This window comes from Panthera tigris, chromosome D2 (assembly GCF_018350195.1).
Source record: "Panthera tigris isolate Pti1 chromosome D2, P.tigris_Pti1_mat1.1, whole genome shotgun sequence".
In the NCBI taxonomy this organism is placed as follows: domain Eukaryota; kingdom Metazoa; phylum Chordata; class Mammalia; order Carnivora; family Felidae; genus Panthera; species Panthera tigris.
The window spans coordinates 72,673,931-72,694,226 of record NC_056670.1 but is presented as its reverse complement, the minus strand read 5'-3'; the positions used below and the strand labels follow the sequence as shown (position 1 = coordinate 72,694,226).

General features: G+C 43.4%; 1 protein-coding gene across 5 annotated transcripts in view; it reads left to right on the top strand.

The window, feature by feature from the left end:
• SHTN1 (shootin 1) overlaps positions 1-20,296 on the top strand; it is a 100,427-nt gene that overhangs the window by 65,935 nt on the left and 14,196 nt on the right. The window contains exons 13-17 of one of the 5 annotated variants that reach the window (XM_042959988.1): positions 4,037-4,146; positions 7,344-7,397; positions 13,172-13,292; positions 17,350-17,542; positions 17,849-18,547. In XM_042959988.1, the coding sequence (XP_042815922.1) occupies positions 4,037-4,146; positions 7,344-7,397; positions 13,172-13,292; positions 17,350-17,542; positions 17,849-17,876 (506 nt within the window). In that variant the 3' untranslated portion in view covers positions 17,877-18,547. Of the gene's footprint in view, positions 1-4,036; positions 4,147-7,343; positions 7,398-7,669; positions 8,964-13,171; positions 13,293-17,349; positions 17,543-17,629; positions 17,692-17,848; positions 18,548-20,296 lie in introns of those variants that run through there. The other 4 variants (XM_042959987.1, XM_042959986.1, XM_042959989.1 and 1 more) reach the window with 4 other exon arrangements.

Genomic DNA, 20,296 nt, shown 5'->3' with positions numbered 1-20,296 from the left:
AACCCCCAGTGTCAGAAACCATACAGTTTTCCTTGAAATGAAAGTGATATTTCATTTACAATTCATGAAATGGGGCAGTAGTCTCTCCCTCATTCTTGAGCTATTGGATTATTACCTGGGATATCACGTTACTGATCCAGAAGTCGCTCATGAGATTTTAAACTGAAGCCACCCTAAAACTATACTGCCTTAAGTGATATGGACCGCAGCCATACGTGGTTGGAGCTTCTCTCTGTCTGGCAAGGTATTTATTTATAGTGACTTGTTAGTAGTTCAAACTGAAAGCTAGTTGTTAAATGAATAAATCAACAGTGATTAAATGCATGATGAGTAAGTACAGAGCATCAGACATTGGGGTCGTCTGTAACACCTTGGAGTTTGCATTTATAAGTAGAGACCAGTCTTACTAACGGTATTATCTTTTGTTAGCATCTTATGGTGGCTTTCACTAGCCACTTGATATGCTTCTCAGAGCTGATGAATGAAGAAACTGTTATTACCAATGGCTCTTAAAAAGCTTGATTGTAGGGGCGCCTGGGTGGCTCAGTCGGTTAAGCGGCTGACTTCGGCTCAGGTCATGATCTCGCGGTCCGTGAGTTCGAGCCCCGCGTCAGGCTCTGTGCTGACAGCTCAGAGCCTGGAGCCTGTTTCAGATTCTGTGTCTCCCTCTCTCTGACCCTCCCCCATTCATGCTCTGTCTCTCTCTGTCTCAAAAATAAATAAACGTTAAAAAAAAGATTGTAGGGGAAGGTCTGTGGAATATTCTAGAAGTAGTTTTTAGGTCAAATATAAGAAATAACAAACTTTGAAGTTAATAACTCTAATTTTGATAAGAATGCATTTATTGAACAAGTTCTGAGATTTCAGAGGTATGCTTGCTGTTTTGTCATATATTTAGGTCATTAATATGTTGGTATTGTCTTACCTCAGTTTGCTAACCTGCTGAATGGAGAAAATCGTAGTTCCTATTTCATAGGGTGCTTGTGAGAATTAACGAGTCTCCTAACATGTAAAGGATTTAGAGTAGTACCGAGCATATAGAAAGTACTCAAAATATTAGCTTAAAAAAACAAACAAAAAAAAGGACAAGGTTCCAGCTACCCTTTGAGGGGTAGTAGTCCTCATTCGGGAGGCTCTTGTAATCACTGTAGTTAAGGGAATATCCTTAACTTTATGACCTTACGTCACATTCAAACTCATTCAACCATGATGCGTTGTTTAGAAATTTTGTCCATCGTGGTGGCATAAGATTCTTTTTAAATGCCTTTTAGAAAATGTTAGTGAAAGAGAAAAGTAATCCTGTGGAATTTAAAAAAAATCATTTTCCTTTCTTGTAGGTAATAACAAAAGGTTTTATTGAGCAACAAGGTGATGGTTTTGTCTGTGGGTCTTTTCTTTGAGGAACGAACTTATTTTTCAAGTGGGTCTTAAACTTTAAGCCTCAATTAATTACATGTAGCTTTCTGATCCAAGACTGACCTCGAAGCACTAACTCAAAGAACATTTGATTTGATTTTCCTGTGGCAGTTCGGTGACATTAGACCTGTTGTCTTCATTGGTCCCTTTTCTTTAATCTCCAGCATCCTGCATATTTCTATTGTCCTTCTGATTACATGCTTTTGTGAGACAATTACCAACTGCGGGATGGCAGAAAGAATTACAAAACATGCCATGAGCTCTCTGTAGGTGATTCTTGCAGATTTATTAGAACTGCTTAATAGTTGAGAAGTTCGTATAGATTGCTTTTTGCTAGTTCAAAAACAGGGTCGGTGAGAGAGAAAGCTTGTGTAGCTAACCTAGCGTTGCCCTTGTATTGTGCCCGCGTAGGGGATCTGATAAGAGTGATTTCTTTTTCTTAAGACCAATTAAGCCTTTACCTTTGAAAAAGACTAAGAAATTAAAGCCTGGTTTATAATCTGTACACAATCCAGATAGTGGTACTTCTCTGAATTATCACTATGATTCTGGCAAGCAAAAATAAGAAACTACTTTAAATTCCTGTTATGTTAGATGCTGCAGCAGATTTGAATGGTGTTGACCATAATTCTCCATCTGTCTGCCTTAATTAGTTTTTGTATGGTGCATTTAATTGGGTTTCAGTCATTCCTTACAGAGTGCTAATCTGTTTGTCGGCAGTGTTCCTGTTGCCATGCAGCTCTTCTTAAGGCTCACTCCAAATGGCAGGCTTTCTGAAAATCAAATGGTTTTTTTTAGGATTAAAAAAAAAAAATTCCAAGGAATAACTTCCATACCCATACCAGGTGCTCGAATGGCAGACCTGGGTTTGTGTCTCCCCTGACTTTGAATAGGGTCAGCCAAGGCACCGCATGGTGCATAATGGGTATTCAGATACCGAATGAGTGAGTGAGTGAATGAATGAATGAAGGAGTAAATCTCTATCCCGAGTAATATTCTTATCTGTCCCCTTGTTGATTGGGGAGCCGTCAGCAGAAGCTGCCCGAGAAAATGCTACTTAAAGGCATACAGTTGATCAGCCCACAGTCTTGCCTTCTTTCATTTATTGGCTTTGTTGCCATGTTTCCCATGTTGCCTGGTGAAGGGTGCTTCCTTGCCATCTGGATCTGAAAAATGCTATTTGGGTATTGAGAACTTTTCATTCCCAGCATTTCAGTGGCCTGTGGAGATGACAGGACCCTATCTGAAGTCAGGACTGTACCAGAAGACCTAGGTTGTTTGATGAATAGAGCAGTGATCCTGTCACTGAGGTGCTGCTGAGGTGAGGATGGTAGAACCTTCTGGATTCATCTAGTTGCTCCCCTAGGCACGACGTACAAGGAGTAGCTACTCTGTGTTAGCGTGAAGGCCATGTGGCAGAAAAGGAAGCCATAACGTAGGCCTCATTAGTGCAAAGCCCAACACTCCTGTCCATTGGCTTGGGGTCATTGTTATGATGGCCTCCATTTACAAGTTGTCCTTTGGGATTTGGTTATTCCTGCTCAAATAGCAAAAATATTAATAGCCATGTAAAGCCAAAACTTGAATAAGTCATTCAGCAGGTAGAGACCTGCTGAGTGCCTACCATATGCCCCACACTGTGGAGTGTTCCAGAGAGCCCAAGTGGAAGGTCTTTATGAGGTATTTAAACTTAAATATATCGGTTGCAGTGAATGAGGCGGGTGTAAACACAAGATCTACAATGGCATTAATGGTGATAAATGTTCCAAACGTGATTCAGTGCCTTCTTTGGTCAAGCTGTTGTGCAAGAGACAGATTTCATGATTCTAATCAATAGCGTTAAGCCCACCTCAGCTATATTCATCTAATTGATGCATATTTCAGCAGCTTCATTGTTTTTGTAGCAAAATCGTGCAAAGGTTAGACAATAGACAGTTGAAATTTTTAAAATCAAATTTAATTACTTAATTGCAATCATTTCTGGGTGTGTGTTTTCTTTTAACACTGACAGTTTTAAAAGACTTGAAAAAGGGTTGTGTGAATGTTTCCTTCCGTTGTGATTCCTAAATAAAAGATGGCAATTTAAAAATAGATTTCACCTATTTGCTATTCATCTTCTGACTGTGGCAAGTTAACAGATCTCTTTTATCTTTTATTTTCAAATGGGCTTTTTGATAGTTATTCCTTCTTTGGGCTGATTCCTTTGACATAGGATGTTATAAGTTCTAAAAACATCACGGAGGCAAAGATGAATGATTATTTGGGGTACAAAGCTGGAGAAATGCAAGTCTATCATTATGCTGACAAATGGAACCAAATTCTGTTCACTTATTTAACAGAGATGAGCCAATATTGACTTCCAGGCTACAAATTAGACCTCAGATTTTAGAACTGTATTTCTAAGAAACAGATCTTTTATTATAGGATTTTTTTTAATTAAAAAAAAAAGTGTGGCTACCTGGTAGCTGCTAACCTCTGTAAATTGTTACGTGATGTTTTGTGATTTGGTCTGAAAAAGCACTGTGGTTAATTACAACGTGCAGGTTTCCTAAGTCACCAAAAATAGCAAGTAGCTGTTTTCCTGTAACATAAGATGATTTACATGTGTGTTCTTTGATAGCCGAAGAAGTCACGGATCTGAAGAGGCAAGCCGTGGAAGAGATGATGGATAGAATTAAAAAGGGAGTTCATCTTAGGCCAGTGAATCAGACAGCTAGACCCAAGGCAAAGGTACGGAATGACTAATTCTTCCCCTCCCGTGATGTTTCCTTTCACAAGTGTACAAGTTCCAAGTTTGATGAAAGCCGCATCAGGACTGACTGTGAAATCTTGGGATGAGACTGATGTGTCGTAAAAGCTTTACTTTTCTACAAACACATTTCAGGAGAACTCTGAGCCACCGTTGACCTAAATCTCTGTAGACAGAAAGTGGGGGCACCTGGCTGGCTCAGTCAGTAGAGCAAGTGACTGTTGATCTCAGGGTTGTGAGTTCGAGCTCCACACTGGTTGTAGAGATTACTTAAGCAGGGTGCCCTCCTCTGCTTGATCTGAACGGTTATGCCAAACAAATAATTATTACACCCTTTCTTTTCTTTAATTCCTGGTTCTTTTGTGTAATTCAACAAGTATTTATTGAGTATCTGCTCCGTGCCAGGATACTCAGTGCTGAACAGTTTCAGGCACTGGAGATAAAGCAGAAAACAAAGGAGACAAAAATCCTTGCCTTCCTGAGGCTTCCGTTTGAGTGTGAAGTGGAGGAGGGCTGGGTGGGCAGGTGGCATCACATGATGATGTCAGAACAGACCTAAGCCGACTTCTGAAAAATGGTGAGGTTCATAGGATTGTTTTTACTAATTTTACAAACCTGTTCCAGGACAGTGTGAGGAAAAAATTTTGTGTGTATCTATCACCAGCCGTCTTCCAAACTAGACCACAGTGAGCGCCAAGGTCTATGGAAGCACCTAGAATCTAGTTCAGTGCCTCTGTCTCTTTGTAGGTGTGTCCCATTTAAACAGACCCAAGAACAGAGTTTTTGGTGTTTGTCTTGAGAAATGTTTTTTCGTTTCCTACCTGTAAAAAAGCATCATCAGGTTGGTCCTCTTTCTTCTTCTTCTTTTAAACCAAACTTTAAGGCTCTTTCTGACTCTCACGGATGCCCCCGTTCACCTGCTTCAGTGTCCCCAAGGAGCACGACTGTTGGGTGCAAATTCTGCTGGCCTTAGTAGTTGCCACTTGGTCACAGGCAGGCGAGGTAGCCGGGCAAGGCGGGGGTTGTCGTGCCCCGGGCTGTCCACAGAAAGGGGGATGGAAAGAGGGCAAAATACCCCACCAGGAGAGTAGATTCCCGTCCAGTGAAATGGAAGCTTTGGCCAGCCGCGTGGAGTGCCGGTCTGTGCTGTGCTCTGGGAGCCGTTCTCCAGGTAAGGGATAGGGTGTAGACAGTCTGGCACGAGTGTTGAGCGCTGGTGTCTGGTGTGTGGAGCCTCCCGTTGCTGGAGGTGGGGCCGGGCCCTCTCCCCTGCTTCCCAGGCCCAACTCTCCCCGGAACGGGCGGAGCCCCGGCCCTCTCCGACCCACGGGACTGTTGTCGGGCTCACACGGACCGAAGCGTGGAACCACTTGAGAGTGGGGGCTCTAAGGGGAATCTTTGAAACGAAGTCATATTTGAGACTTTCAAGTCACAACTATTTTGAAAAGAATAAGCTAAACCAAACGGACTAGAGGAAAACACGGCATCCTAAAGAAACAAAATTAGTGTAGAGAGAAAAACGTCGAGAACGTGTTAAATCCTAAGCCGTCGCTGTTGCGGATGTCCCTTCGTTCTCAGAGTATCACTTTGTCCTTCTTCTTTCCTGCCCTGCCTCTTCCAACAGTTACACATTAGTTAATGTCAGTTCAAACTGGAGAACAACTGCTCAAGATCAGTGGACGACTGGGTTTTCCGCCGGTAATCCTTAAATCACGTAGATGTAGTGCTGAATGACCTGGTCAGTAACCCTGGAAACAAGCCACTGCATGCGCCTCCAGACACCCCCACCCCCACCCCCACCCCCAGGGCCTCAGTGCTTTCCTGCAAGGTCACGAGCTATGAGAGTGCTCTGGCCAGGCTCGCCCAGGCTCCTGCCTTCGCCCAGGGCGCCCGAGTGGCACGTAGCCCCGGGCGCTTGTTCAGCCGTCATCACCCGAACAGTTTACCTGCAGAAGTCAAGCCTGCCTTAAGAATACTAATTTAACTGCATCTTTTCTAAATTCCTTGACATTTGTTGTTGATACCGTTGTGGTTATAATTAGTGTCTTAGAGCTTCTGACTGGCACTTAGGACTGGCGCTGGTGGCATGCGTATTTCCCAGAAAGCGCAGGCTGCGAAAGTTGAATGTCTTGGTCTAATCCGTACATGAGCAGCAAACCTCTCTCTCCCTCCCTTCCCCCCCCCCATCCTCCCCTTTCTACCTCTCCCTCCCCACTCCCTCTTTCCCTCTCACTGTCCACCTTTAACAAATTGGAACAGGATCTTATTCTTTCAATAACTTTTGAGAGGAAAGGGTTATAGGTCGCTGTTAATCACTTCCCATTTCTTGATGCGAGAGAAATTAGCTTTGCCTCTTTTCCAGGAACCAGAGGCCAGGGAGTCCCCCGCAGGCTTTCTCTTCATCTCCGTCCCCTGTGGAAGGAAGTGGGACAGGGGAGGAGATCACGGGTCTTTCTTTGAAAACCTCATGCTAGATTTTCCCTCCGGTGAATTAGTGGAGGGATCCACGGAGACTGTGAGGGAGTGAGGGGCGGGCAGACATTACCCAGAACTGCATTTCAAATCGCTGTGTTCACGGTGTGGCCAGAAGAGAAGCCCTCTGAGCTTTCTAACCGCTTCGGTAGCCGGTGATGCTAACGTTCTCCCCTGAAGCCCGGTTCTTGGCCGACCCCTGCCCCTGGCTCCGTCCTGAGATCCCCGCAGCAGGCCCCGCGGCCTCTGCCTGGAGCTGTCGGAGCTGAGAGAGGTTTCTGCCCTGTCGCTTGCTTCCTGCTCTGTGCTGCTGCCTTCCTGGTCGTCGCTCGCTCTTAGAGGCCCGGCGACGCGAGTGGAGAACGGTTCCGTGTAAAAAGTTCTGAATACTTTGAAATTGAATCTTTGGAATCGAAATCTTTTCTCTGTGTGGTGACGACAGGAAGTAACAAAATGGCATTTAGAAGATGCTAGCTCGAGTCCTTATGCCTTGACTGTTTCTCCTAATTGTCTGTTTAACTGCCACTTGGGAACACTAACATGTCTAATCTTTTTTCCTAACCGTAAGACATAGACCTCACTTAAAAAAAAAACAACAAAAAAACCCCAGTAGTCCATATAAGTTGCCAACACTTTGCCCCGTAAAAATCTCGGTTTAGACTTTTAAAACTGAATTATTAATTGTGCTTTCTTTTTAAAATTGTAGCCAGAATCTTCAAAAGGCTCTGAGAGTGCAGTGAATGAGCTAAAAGGAATACTGGTAAGAATAGACCTTTGGTTTTATTATTTTTAGTTCATGGGACAATGAAAGGAGAATATTTTTGTAATCTATTTCTCTGAATAATTGGTTGTGATGCGTTTCATTTTCATTTGCCATAACCCTCAGTTCTTTTTGATAGCTCGCTTGATTGCTCTGTGGACGCCTCCCTCGGGCATGTTAATGTTTGTTATGTGTCACTACTCTGCTGTTTCTGTTCTAGAAGAATGGTTGCACTTGCACCGGAATCATTATTTCCTGTTCTTGCCCTCCAGTCCTTGCTTGACAGCTTCAAGATGAAGTGACCAGATCTAAGGACCAGGGCATGCCGGGTCATAATGGAAACACAGTAGAGACTCTTGCATGGATAGTGCTTGATTTGAGGGCCTGAATGTGGAACCTTTGGTGCCAAAATGTACATCTGAGCTCCTACCCAAATATCCACATATGCTATGATCAGGGTCGCAGTCTGCTTTTCCTCACAGTTTAAAAAATTATCTGGTGATAAATTGGAGAATAGAATAAAAGTCCCTTTCTTTATGCTACCAACTTCATTTTCTACAAGCAACTCCCGTCCATTGGAGAACAGGCCTAATGCCCGTCTCCAGCCAGTTTTCTTCTTTCCGAAGCGTATGAGCTTGCGCCAGCAGAACACAAGAGCGCTGCCCTGTCGGGCACTTGCTGTCAGAGAGGAACGCCTCACTCCGAAAATGTTGTCAGATACTAAGGGCTCTATTCTCAGATCCTGTTACAGTCTCAATCCCGGTTATTATGCACAGTAAGTCAACAAACGTGGGGGCGGGGATACAGAACTAATATTCCCGTGTGTGTTGTTACTGTGCTAATTACGCATTGCGTGGAGACATCCACATAATTGTGGTAAACAGAATTATTTTCATCAAGCTTGAAACAGCAGACTTAACCGAGAATGGCTTAATTAGTCTGCTTTACTTTTAGGTGAGTGGCATTCGTACTGAAGAGAGGTACAGCCTCCCTCACAGTGGTGTTCCGCCTACGGAGTGAAGTGTTAAACCCATTGAAAAAGTAGCGTGGTTATTATCCAGCGGATTCTTTATCGAGAAAATCTTGTTATCCAGCGAGAACTCCCTACGCTAGGCCCTTTTGTTGTCTCTGCATTAGAATGCTAATTCCTGTTCATGAAGATGCCCTAGAATAGAGTTCTGATCATCAGTGAAAGAGTAAACTACACTGAGGTTGACTATTTAAAAATCAGGTTTATCTGAAAACATCAGACATCTGTCTAAGATACAGATGATATTTGATGAGCTAAGATATCCCACTCCTGATAATGCTAGATAGTAGCAAGTTTACTAAATTATAGCGTTGCTCTCAAAGATCATGTTCACTATACAGTCATATTCACTATAATTTTGTGCCGCTTCAAGGAGAGAAATTTGCAGGATAGGTTTTTGGGAAATAATTTACAAATTATAAAAATTGTCAAAAACCTCTTTCTTTTCTGCAAGTTACCCCCATCCTTCATGCTCTGGATGGATCATTAGATTTCTCTACTGGATCTGGCATTAATGTGCCACTAATAGCTGTTAATTCTGGCAGTGTTCTTTCTTTCTTTTTTTCTTTTTTTTAATGTTTATTTATTTTTGAGAGAGAGAGAGACAGAGTATGAGTGGGGAGGGGCATAGAGAGAGAGAGGGAGACACAGAATCTGAAGCAGGCTCCAGGCTCTGAGCCATCAGCACAGAGCCCAATGCGGGCTCAAACTCACAGACCGTGAGATCATGACCCGAGCTGAAGTCTGGGGATGCTTAACTGACTGAGCCACCCAGGCGCCCCCTGGCAATGCTCTTTCTTTGCATTAATTGTTTTTAAAAAGTGGAACTCACTTTTCTCCCCTACTCTTCTTTGCCAAATGGCAACTCTCCAGTTACCCCCATGGAGGTTCCCTTTGACGGAGGATTTATAACCCCTTGTCACTTGGGGCCGAGAAAGCTTACAACTTCTTATAAGAGAGAGAGAAAGCAAGCCCCCTTCAGGTAGGGCTTTATTGGTGCTTCTTGCTGGTGTGTAGGCTATTGGGCTTATCAGAGTTAGTACCCAGCAGCACAGACCCAGCAGCGCATATGACCCTGCCTCACGGTTGTGGCACGTGAGAAGCAAACGTGGAAAGAGCGTGGAAAGCGTGCCCACTGGCACTGCAGTGAGAGCCAGTACCTGTTACGAGAGACCAAGAAACCAAGGAACATGCCATGTTCAGTTCTGTAGAACAGAAACCAGGAATAAACTGGTGTTTTTGCTGAAATCAGATGTGACCTGAGTTGGAGGGACATCATAAGAGATGTCCTTAAATGTCCTTAAGAGATTTGGCCTTTTGCTGAAAGCACATGAGTAGGAAACACATGTCTGGTTTGGGATTTGGAAAATCTCACTCTGTTTGGATGTGGACACTTCCCAAGTCAATTGCTACAGTCTCAGTGTGGACTGAACTTATTTCTCCAAGCCCGTTGACACTGAACTTTTAAAAGTTGTAGATTAAAAAGAAAAATCTATGGTTTACTTCTCCTAGTCACACAAGGTTATTTGGAGGTTTTGGAAACCTGTCAAGTCACCCCAGTCATGTGGACGTCACTCTCAGTGGACACAGCGATGTCTGAAGAATAAATCCATACAGATTGATCTAAAAGTCTCTTTCAAGTTCAGTTGTCTCTAAATCAAACAAAAACAACTTTTTTAATGTTTATTGATTTTTGAGAGAGAGAAGGCAAGCAGGGGAGGGGCAGAAAGAGAGGGAGACAGAGAATCCCAAGCAGGCTCCGCACTGCCAGCTCAGAGCCCGACGTGGGGCTTGAACTCACAAACTGTGAGATCATGACCTGAGCCAAAATCAAGAGTCGGACACTCAACCAGCTGAGCCACCCAGGTGCCCCTAAACAAGAACAACTTCTAAGAAATTCTCTTTCAGGTTTTTCCCAGGCACTTTTCAGTTTTTCAGAGTACCCAGGAATTATTGGATAGTTGATTTTGCCAACCAACACTTAGATAAGTCAGTGTTATGAACGTTTAACCAACATGGGGACTAGGATTGAATGCTGGCTTGGGAATCAGAAGACCTGCGTTCAAGTCCAGCCCTATCACTGACTTACTGTGGGGCCTGGCCCAAACCCCAAGGCTCACTGAGTTTGAATTCTCTTTTCTGTAAAGTGGGAGGAATTCTGTGTACCATATGGTATCTAAGTTAATTTCTGATTCTCAGACTTTATGATAATAACATAAATAGATAATTTAGACAGTCTTGGTACTTTATTAGCTGAGCTCCTTGGTCATTCCAGTTGAGAATCATGTAGACATCTTTCTTTCCTCCCCAAGTGTCTGCATTTTTCAAGTTCACTCCCATACTAGCTGAGTCAGTCACATCAGTCAGTGGATGGAGAAAAAAGTTTTGAGATTCAAAGATTAGAACTTGGAAAACAGAACCTTTGAGTATCAGGTGTGATGAGAGGGTAGCTCACCACAGAATTTGGGGGATTAATGCTGTTATCCAAATAAAAAAGAGAGAATATTGTGAGAGAGAAATTCTTCCTTAAAAGATATCCTTGCAAGGTGTATGTGTGCATATATGTACACAGTCACATATCTTTTTCTTTTTCTTTTTTTTTTAAATTTTTTTTAATGTTTTTATTTATTTTTGAGACAGAGCCAGCATGAGCATGGGAAGGGCAGAGAGAGAGGGAGACACAGAATCTGAAGCAGGCTCTAGGCTCCAAGCTGTCAGCACACAGCCTGATGTGGGGCTCGAACTCACGGACTGTGAGATCATGACCTGGGCTGAAGTCGGATGCTTAACCAACTGAGCCACCCAGGCGCCCCGACACGTATCTTTTTCTTGAATTAACTCCAGCCTCTGGGAAAATTAAAGACTGTTCTTGACATTCTAACGATGTAACAGTTTCATGAGTTATTTTAGTACTAATGGCCCTATATTTTTCAAGTAATCTATTTACAAATGTACAGCTGGTAAGTTTTTAAAACTTGTAAATGCACGATTTGGGAATAGTTTTTCTAATATGTTTTTTTTTCAAATTTATCTTAGTTGCCTTTTGTTCTATTTTCTTTACCTTGTCGGTATTGATCCTATTGTACTATTTAACTCTTCCATGAGTAGGTGCGGTTCTGCATTGTTAACTGTGAAATAAACAAACCACATCATCTAATTTTTTAAATTATAAAATAAGCTATTACAGGGTTCCATGTAACATGATTTTCCTTTGAGTATATTTATAGGTGAATTTTTGCAATAAAGGAAAAGCAGAAAGAGATACTTCTTGGGGAGGGGGGAGGTATCATATGCTTGATTACAATATAAGCCTTATTTTACATGTGTATTTTACACATTACTCTTAGCTGGGCAGCTGATAGCGAAAGAGTAACATCTCCTCATCTTGTAAGTCACTCCCCTCCAGCCCCATCAGGCTGCTTTTCAATGGCTTTACCCAGTTAGGGGAGAAACCTTTCTAAACAAAACATAATAACCTATATCATGTGAGATTTGTACCTACCTAATTTTACAAGCTACTTTTTTTGTTTTATAGGCCAAAGAAGAAACATGAGTTAACCGTTTTTAGCCAGTAGAGTTCTTAGAATCCTTCAGGAAGTTGGAAGGGGGCAGGAGCAGAATGAAGGCTGAGGTGACAAAGGCCAGCCCCGTTGGTGGCCTTGGTGGGCAAAAGCTGCCACCCGCCCTGGCGAGCCATGCCAGACCTGAGGTTCTGATCTGTTCCGATGCAAAGATTGTGGATCCTCCTGGCTTTTTTTTCCCGCCAAGCACGTGGCCCAGCTAAGGAAGGGCATTTCTTATGAAAGGAAACGGGCCCCCGGTAAGGGTGCGGTGCTGAATCCTTACACACGAGGTGTGAATTATGTCACCCAGTGCTCTGTGCAAACACGTGACTGGGAACGGGACATAGAGAGCCATAGTCCTCCCTCCGTAGCACGCTTCCCAGGAGCGTGGCTCCCAGAGGAGCCGGGGCAGGGAACCACCTCCTGGGTCTTTCTCTGCTGCCTTGGAGGTCAGAACCAATTTCAGCAGGCACACAGCTTCGCGGCATCTCTTGTCTCCTTCGGCGTCTTCTGGGCCCTGAGTGACATCTCCGCTGCCTCCTCTGTTAGGAATGTGGGATGGCGATGCCGGGCCCTTCCTTGCTTCCCTGTGTCGTTATAACCTCTCCTCTTTCACAATGAAGTCAAGGTGTCTCAGGGCAGTGCTTCTTTGGCTCTAGGCCACGGGAGAGCACCACGTGCCTCCTCTGGCGGCCACGACACCATTGCCACCACTTGTGGAGCCAGGGCCATTCTGAAGACTCAGCCACACTTTTTCAGGGCCGCAAGGATTCGGGTTCAGCAGCTCGTGGCTGCTGTATCAAGAAAACCTTCTCAGGTGAGTTCAATATGTGCTTCTCTCCACACGATGGATCAACACACACCCGCCTCTTACTCATCGATGTGCGGGCACCTCCCCCCGCCGAGTTTCCTAGTTAGCCCATCTCGTCCTGTTCTTTCGATGTGAAAGCTGACATCTTACATCCTCAGTAGCATCTTCTTAAACGATCCAACACTGTGTGTCGTTGAAGATACACACACGAGAAAAAGAATATACGTGAATACAACAAATTCATTCCGTTTCCTAATTCCGTTCAATTTCTGGTAATGTTTTGCTGGTTTGATTTTTGTATTCTTCTGTATATTGTTATGAAGCCATTAACCTTTTTGTTTTTGTTTTTGTTTTTGTTTTTTCACTTTAGGGGACACTTAACAAATCCACTAGTTCAAGAAGCTTAAAATCCCTTGCCACTGAAAACAGTGAGACTGAGTTAGAGAGGATTTTGCGTCGCAGAAAGGTGACAGCAGAAGCAGATAGCAGTAGTAAGCTGGTTTGAATTCTCCGCAGCTCTACCCTCCCTCTCGGAAACATTCTCCTTTAAGCCTCTTTGTAACACGAAGTGCTCTTTTTATAATTATTACATTGTTTTTAATGTGAGTGAGAAGTATCAGATGGGCAAAGGTACTTACGGATATCCCGTAAGAACTGGTGTGTTTTCGCTTCTTGGTGTGTGTGTACATTGTCTGTTTGTAGGTAATCAGGGTTTTAGAGATCGGGCTTGCTTCACGCAAGATACCCCGGTACGAAGATATTCAGGATGGGCTTTGGCAACAGCGTAGCGGGAAGGGGTCCTCGCTCTGCTGTTGGCGAGCGGCTGGCCGGTAAATTGCTCAACTTCTCTGTGCCTCGGTTTCCTCATCTGTGGAATGAGGGAAATAAAAGCGCCACCCCATAGTGTGACTCTAAGCATCAAGTTCGTCAGTCAGTACACGAGGAGTGCCGAGTAGCTCGCGTGGCCCAGAGACAGCGCAGGAGAGTCAGTAATAAGGGTAGTCACGACGCATCAGTTACAAATGCACAAGCATCATTTTTAGCCTTCAGATCCGTTCTGTTTGCGGTCTCTGCCTGCGAAGCGGGTGGACGACGCATTTCGGCTCTGTCACCAACTAGAAACGACCATCTGAGCGAGCCTGGAGCTCACAGGCTGCGTTTGCGTCACGGTACGCACGTGTGAGACCTCAAGGCTAACTGTGTGTGTCTTCCGGTTTTTTCCATCAGCTTGGTCACGGGAATTAGCAGAAACCTGTATGAGGTTTTTCCCTTGTGGCCAGGAGGCTGGCTTTGAAAAACTACCCCAAAGTAGCATTAACCAGCCACCGTGGCTAATGGGCTGAACCTTTTAGACTCCATTCAGTCAACTCTGTTTGGTCCATTGTGACAGTTTAAATCTGCACTGAGTCATGTTCACCAAGTTTAAGTTGCTAGAACAGGAAGGATTGGGGTTTTTGATAATCAAGGTCTAGTTTCCACGTAGGGATTTTACTCAAACAATTTAGTAAATTTGTTCCTTGAACTGGAAGCAGCATAAAATACCAGCCAAACCTTTCTTATAAAAAGATTAGATCTGTTTTCCTCTTAAAAAAAAAATTCAGCCGTTCAGTTTTTAGTTTGGTCTGGAAATTCTGCTGTTAATATCCTGCAAGAATTCTCTCCCCGCTCCCCCCCTCCCCCCGCCCCCAGAACAACCCCCTCTCAGGGAAATTAAAGGATGCCGTAGGAGATTTTTTTTTTCTTAGAATTGCTTTATAAGCATTTACCAGCCTCCACCATGAATCGTTATTCATTTTGTGACAATCACTTCTTCTGACATTTCATCCTTGAAGTATTCCAAATAGCCATCATGATTTTTTAGGACTTTGTGGATCCAATTTTTGTTTTCAGTCATTTACATTTTGTATTTTGTCCCCATGGAAGCATTCCTACTTCACTCACGAACTTAGTCAAATGTGCAGCACTATTTCAAAGTTAGTTTTCAATGAGAGAGACAAACATTTTCATTTTAGTCACTATGGGAATTTGAATATTTCAAAGACTGGACAAAGAAAGGTAGGAACACATTGTATAGGCATGTGAGAATCTTTCATTTTACTTATTTTATTCCACGAATATATAAATATTCAATGTATCACTTGAGGAATGTTGTAATAAGGCATATAGTCAATGGAATCATCAGTATTTGGATAGAAAAACAAGAACTCTGTAATTGGCAGAGTGGAGAGGAATCCTATTGAGGAGAGAGACTTGGAAATGAGCAGAAATTTTCTTTTGAGCTCCCTAGTAGCCAAAGCAAAAACAAAAGCGCCAGTGGGAAGAGGAAACAAACCTCCAAACTCTATCATCTAGAAAAGAACTCATCCTTTTTCTTTTTTAAATGGTGCTGATGTTTTTCTAGCATCAAAATGGAAGAGGTATTTACCAAATACATCTCTGTATAAGGGTCGTGGAATGACAAAGTGAAAATCCAGGAGGGGATTGTAGAGAGGGAACGAGAAGCTAAACTTAGCACAGCTGCTTGCTGCGTGCTGCACGGTGGGAGCACATTACAGAGATGAATTTGATAGGTTTATGGCTTCAGGTACGTGTGAATCTTTTGAGAAGCTTTCCTTCTGTACACAAAGGCTTACGGGAAAGCTAATGTGAGGTCCCAGAGTGGAGAGAGGAAGCATGGGAGCGGCAGGGGCGGCCAGAGCTTTGCAGACCTCGGATCCCAGCATAGTTGGTCTCTCCCTCAGGGACCAGTGATGCACCCTTTTCTTTAGAGTTTCTTTTATCAGACCGAACTGATACTTTCAAGACTCGTGGCCTGCCAAGCTGACATTTCAAAGGGCAGCAAGTGCCTCTTGGAAAACATTGGGCAGCTTAAACAGGATGCCGTAATAATAACGTTAAACATTATGTATTTTTCTTTATTTCTTTTCCATATGTAAGAAAGAACAGGAGCTGTGGCCCAGCCCACCCACGCTCCATCGTTTGTAGCTGGCTTCACTTGCAGAAGCAGCAGCAGGCATCGGGGTATTCAGAAGCAGATCTTGCTTTCCTACGAGGACGGATCGTTTAAAGCTGTCTAGCGTTGTAGTCAGCAACTACCCAAGGGCAGAACAGAGTGGCTCAGAAGCCAATCTCGAATTCACCTTCGTATTTTTATTTTGGGGCTCTTTCTTGATCTTGCCACTCTTCTGTCTTCACTTGCACATCCCCATGCACCTGGAGGCTTGTCACAGCTTGAATCAGGGTATTCAGTAACGTCACAAGCTTGTCTGCCCAGATGGTATAGTGGAAATAAATGAGGAAGACAGACTACCCAGTGCTTTGGGAACGGAGGCTTTCCCTGAGACCAGAGGGGGTCTGTGTCTCCCACAAGGAGCGAGGCCATCAGAGGTACAGCAACGGGATGGCGGAACAGTCTCGCAGCCACTCTTTAGGGGGTTTTTTCAAATCAGAACTTCATTTTTGGAGTTGATAGGTTATACTGTTGGAATACCTGAGACTCAATTCGTATGTAAATGTGAGAATAAAATTCCGGAGCCTAATGTTAATGACCAGAAACCAGCTAGCGTTTTGGATGGTCCCTGCTAGCACTCACCCTTTTAGGAGACGATCTGACGTGGCTTCGGGAAGATGAGACCCCTCCCAAGTTTTGCCCTCTTTTCAGTGACACCTTGCAGGTTGTCCTCTAGCTTAATTTTTAGAAGTTCTAATTTTATCTGTACATTTGTGACTTAATACATAAATCTTCTTGTCTTAACAAAGATTTCTTTTGAGGTTTCAAGAAAGACATGTTAGAATCTTGCTTTGAAAAAAGCTGGCTAGGATAGTATCTTTCTAACTGAGAGCAGAAAACAGATAATGAGAGAACTTTGCTCCGGTGCCTGGGAGTTTTGGATTGGTACGCCAGTAATTTCAGGAGCAAGCACTGTTGTAGTCATTTAATCCTGTCCCAAAGAGCAGAAGAATCCGAGAGGTAAACAGCCAACCTCTTTGCCACCTAATTTTTAGAATCCTGTGTCTGTATTTTAACAGGAAATAAATCCACTTACTTCTCAATCACATTAAAATGAAAAATGTTCATAAAAGCCGTTTAATGCTTAAGAAGCCTCCATGAGCCTTTTAAAAAGAGCCTTTGACATTGTTCCATTTGCTGTTTGAAACGCAAAGCTGAGTTTGGGGAAGAATTAACTCTTGAGAGGCCAAATGGTTCAAGTAGGGCTGTCAGAAAGCCATGCTCTGAGAAGAAAAGAGTTTTCACAATTCCGGTATTAATAAGGACTCTGGTCAGTGAGGGAACCCTGGCCTGGGGTTTTGTGCTTTCTTAAAGGCCTGGACATAATTTCTCAGCGTGGTCCTGGTGCCCTGAAAAGCAGTAGTACCACGAAAGCAGAGCAAACTCCTAATAGGAACGTTTTGCTGCATGCCCTCGAAATTTTAAACAAAACTTGGCCTCTCGCTTCCTGAGGGATTTTCGGCTAATCTGTTTTTCAGTACCATATTAATAAGCGTTGCACAGAATTATTAAACTTGAGGTATGTGTTTGGTTTTAAGGTCCAACCGGGATATTAGCCACCTCAGAGTCCAAATCCATGCCAGTGTTGGGTTCTGTATCCAGTGTAACAAAAACAGCCTTGAACAAGAAAACTCTGGAGGCAGAATTCAACAGTCCGTCCCCCCCAACACCTGAGCCAGGTGAAGGCTCGTGTAAATTGGAAGGATGTACAAGTTCCAAGGTCACATTTCAGTAAGTAATGATGCTCTTTACTAAGTAAGTGTGTAGAAGAATCTGTGATGACTTAACTGTGTGTTACTTTGCTTTATTCCCCTTCAGAGAGATTTGGGTTGAGTTAGCCAGTAACCACTCTCCTTCCTCCGTTTGACGAGCCAACTTGTGATTCTAGGCTCCTAGCTCAGAGGTCTTATTCTGATCCAGAGCAGATACGTGTCGAGAGAATCCCTTCCCCTCAACTGGTTTGGCAACCCGGTTCTTCTTCTGCACAGAGAGTTGACGAATTACTCGGTGTCACAAGGAGCTTAATCATTCTTCCAGGATGAAGTGCTTGGATCATCCCTCTTAATGATTTCTGAGCCGTCGAGGAAGATGCTAGATCTTCCAGGAGGTGGTAGATACCCTCTTCACGTGTACTTTGAAGGGGACATTTTAGAACCTTATTTTCTGGTCCTCAGTCAACGGTGTGCCTTAAATATGGTTCCCTCTCGAGAGTGAAGAGATCCCGTGTAAAGAGTGATCTCTGCAGACTTGCTCTGAAAGCGGCCAGAGAGTAAATCTTGCCGTTTAGTGTGCTCCGGACGGACCCGGCGGAGGGGCGGTGTGTCTCACAGCAAAGGCAAGCTCTTCTCGGAATTCCTCTAGTTTTGCCGTGGTTCTCTTGCCAGACGGTCAGCTGGTTTGCCACTTGAAGAAAAGGAAGAGGGGAGACAGATCAGGTCAGCCGAATATTGTAATCGTGGTTAATTGAAACCTCGGATTTCCTGTCCCATCAGGAGAGAAAGAACCCTTTTCTGTAGCTGTACCTGTCCTGGTGTAAAAGGCGAAGCCTGGACAAACGAAGTGGAAATTCAATTTAGGTCTGTTTTTGCCAACTGGTATTTTCTTCCAGTCTTGTGTTGCTCTCGCCGGGCACGATTAACTTTTCTCCCCCCCTGTTTTGGAATGAATGGACTTCTTTGCCGATTTACAGTTTTATCTCATTTCATTGTGTTTAATTAAAAGCACACTTTCTCCTGCGGTCATGTGTTTCCTTTCTTTTGACTGGGGTCATTTGAACTCTTCCAACAAAAAGATGATCTATATTCATTCTTCATCTTCCCTATTAAATTTGTTCAACACCTAATTTGACATCAACAGTCTGGCTGCATTTGAACCAATATCCAGACACAAAAGCAATTTGGCCGAGACAGGTTAGTTGCTGAGATGTGCTTCAGCGTGCGCGTATAGATTTTTTTTTCCCTTTACCATTTTATACAGATAATCTCAATCAGAAAATACTGCAACTCCTTCCTCCTTTTGTCTGTCTTTTATTCTCCAAAAGTAAGTGGAAATTACATTTCCAAGAAAGGAAATGAAATAATTGCAGGCCCAAGGTCTGCAAAATGTGTGTTGAATCGACAGTGAAAAGGATCCGTGTGTTGGCAGACAGTTGTTAGATGCCATAAAGGCCTAAGTGAAGCTCAATTTATTTCTCATCTTGCTTGTTCAATGACTGCTTAAGAGACACATTTCAATTTAATTTAGCTACTTAAAGCACTAATACAAATACTCTGTGCGGCTGTATTAACTTTTAAACTTTGTAACCTAATGCTTGATTATTCAGTTCTTGACATTCTTCAGCTGAAATAACTAATGCCATGTATTTTCATATTGACAGTCATTTAGCAAGGAAGAGCGCCTTTCTGAAAAATCTGTGTCTTAAGTATAATTAGGCTATCCACATGAATCTGACGATTTTGCGCATGTACATGGTAATTATTCACTTCGCAGACAGGCACACTTCATTTATGTTTAAACCTACGTCTGTTTGTTTTTTTTTTAAATGAGCGAAAGAAGTTTAACTTAATGTAGTTGCGTGTAAGCTTTAAAAGCAAAAGCTCATGTGATTTATCAGGATTCCCGGAAACTGGTCTGGCTGCCAGGAATGAGAAGGGTTATTTTCTGTCTGGCTTCGACTAATAAGTTTGCTCTGTTATCCCAACCATAAGGTAGAGGCAACCACATTGTCTCATCTCATAGTCCCACATTGTCAAAGCACCTGAAAATCGGATCAGCAATCCAAAAGTGAAATCCAAAACTGTCTCTACTCTAATAATTGCATTTTTATTTTGATCTGTGGCCAAACTACCGTGATGTTTCAGCCTAATGGCTTTTTCTATTCTTGACGGGGAATCAAGGTCAAGGGAGGAAAACAATCACACTATCCTCTAATACATACGTTTTCTCTTTCTCTCGCTCTCACCCCTACACACACACCCGGTCCCTACCATCCTGACCCCCCCCCCCCGCCCTCCCCCTGCCCTCCCTCTCCTTTGACCTCTCTGGCCTGGTATCTCTTCCCCCTAGCCCTTTGCTTTTGCTGTCCCCTCTGCCTTACATGTCCTGCCCCCATGGCTACCTGCCATGCTGTCTCATCTCCATCATTTCTTTGCCCTAATGTCATCTTTTCAATAAGGCCTACCCTGACCGCCCCGTTCAAAACTGTACCTCCTGTTCCTCTAAACTCTGATTCCCCTCACCATACTTCATTCTTCCCCTGCTAGAATGTCAGCTCCGTGAGGGTAGGAGTTTTTTGGTTTTGTTTTTTTGGTTTTTGTTTGTTTGTTTGTTTGTTTGTTTGGTCTGTCCACTGGTATATCTCAAACACCTGGGAGAATTCTGGAAATTCTGTATATACTTGTTGGACAAATGAACAAATGAGTCCATTTTTAGTATTACTAGAGCAGCAGAATATCAATTAATTAGGATACTCCCTTAACCAGCAAC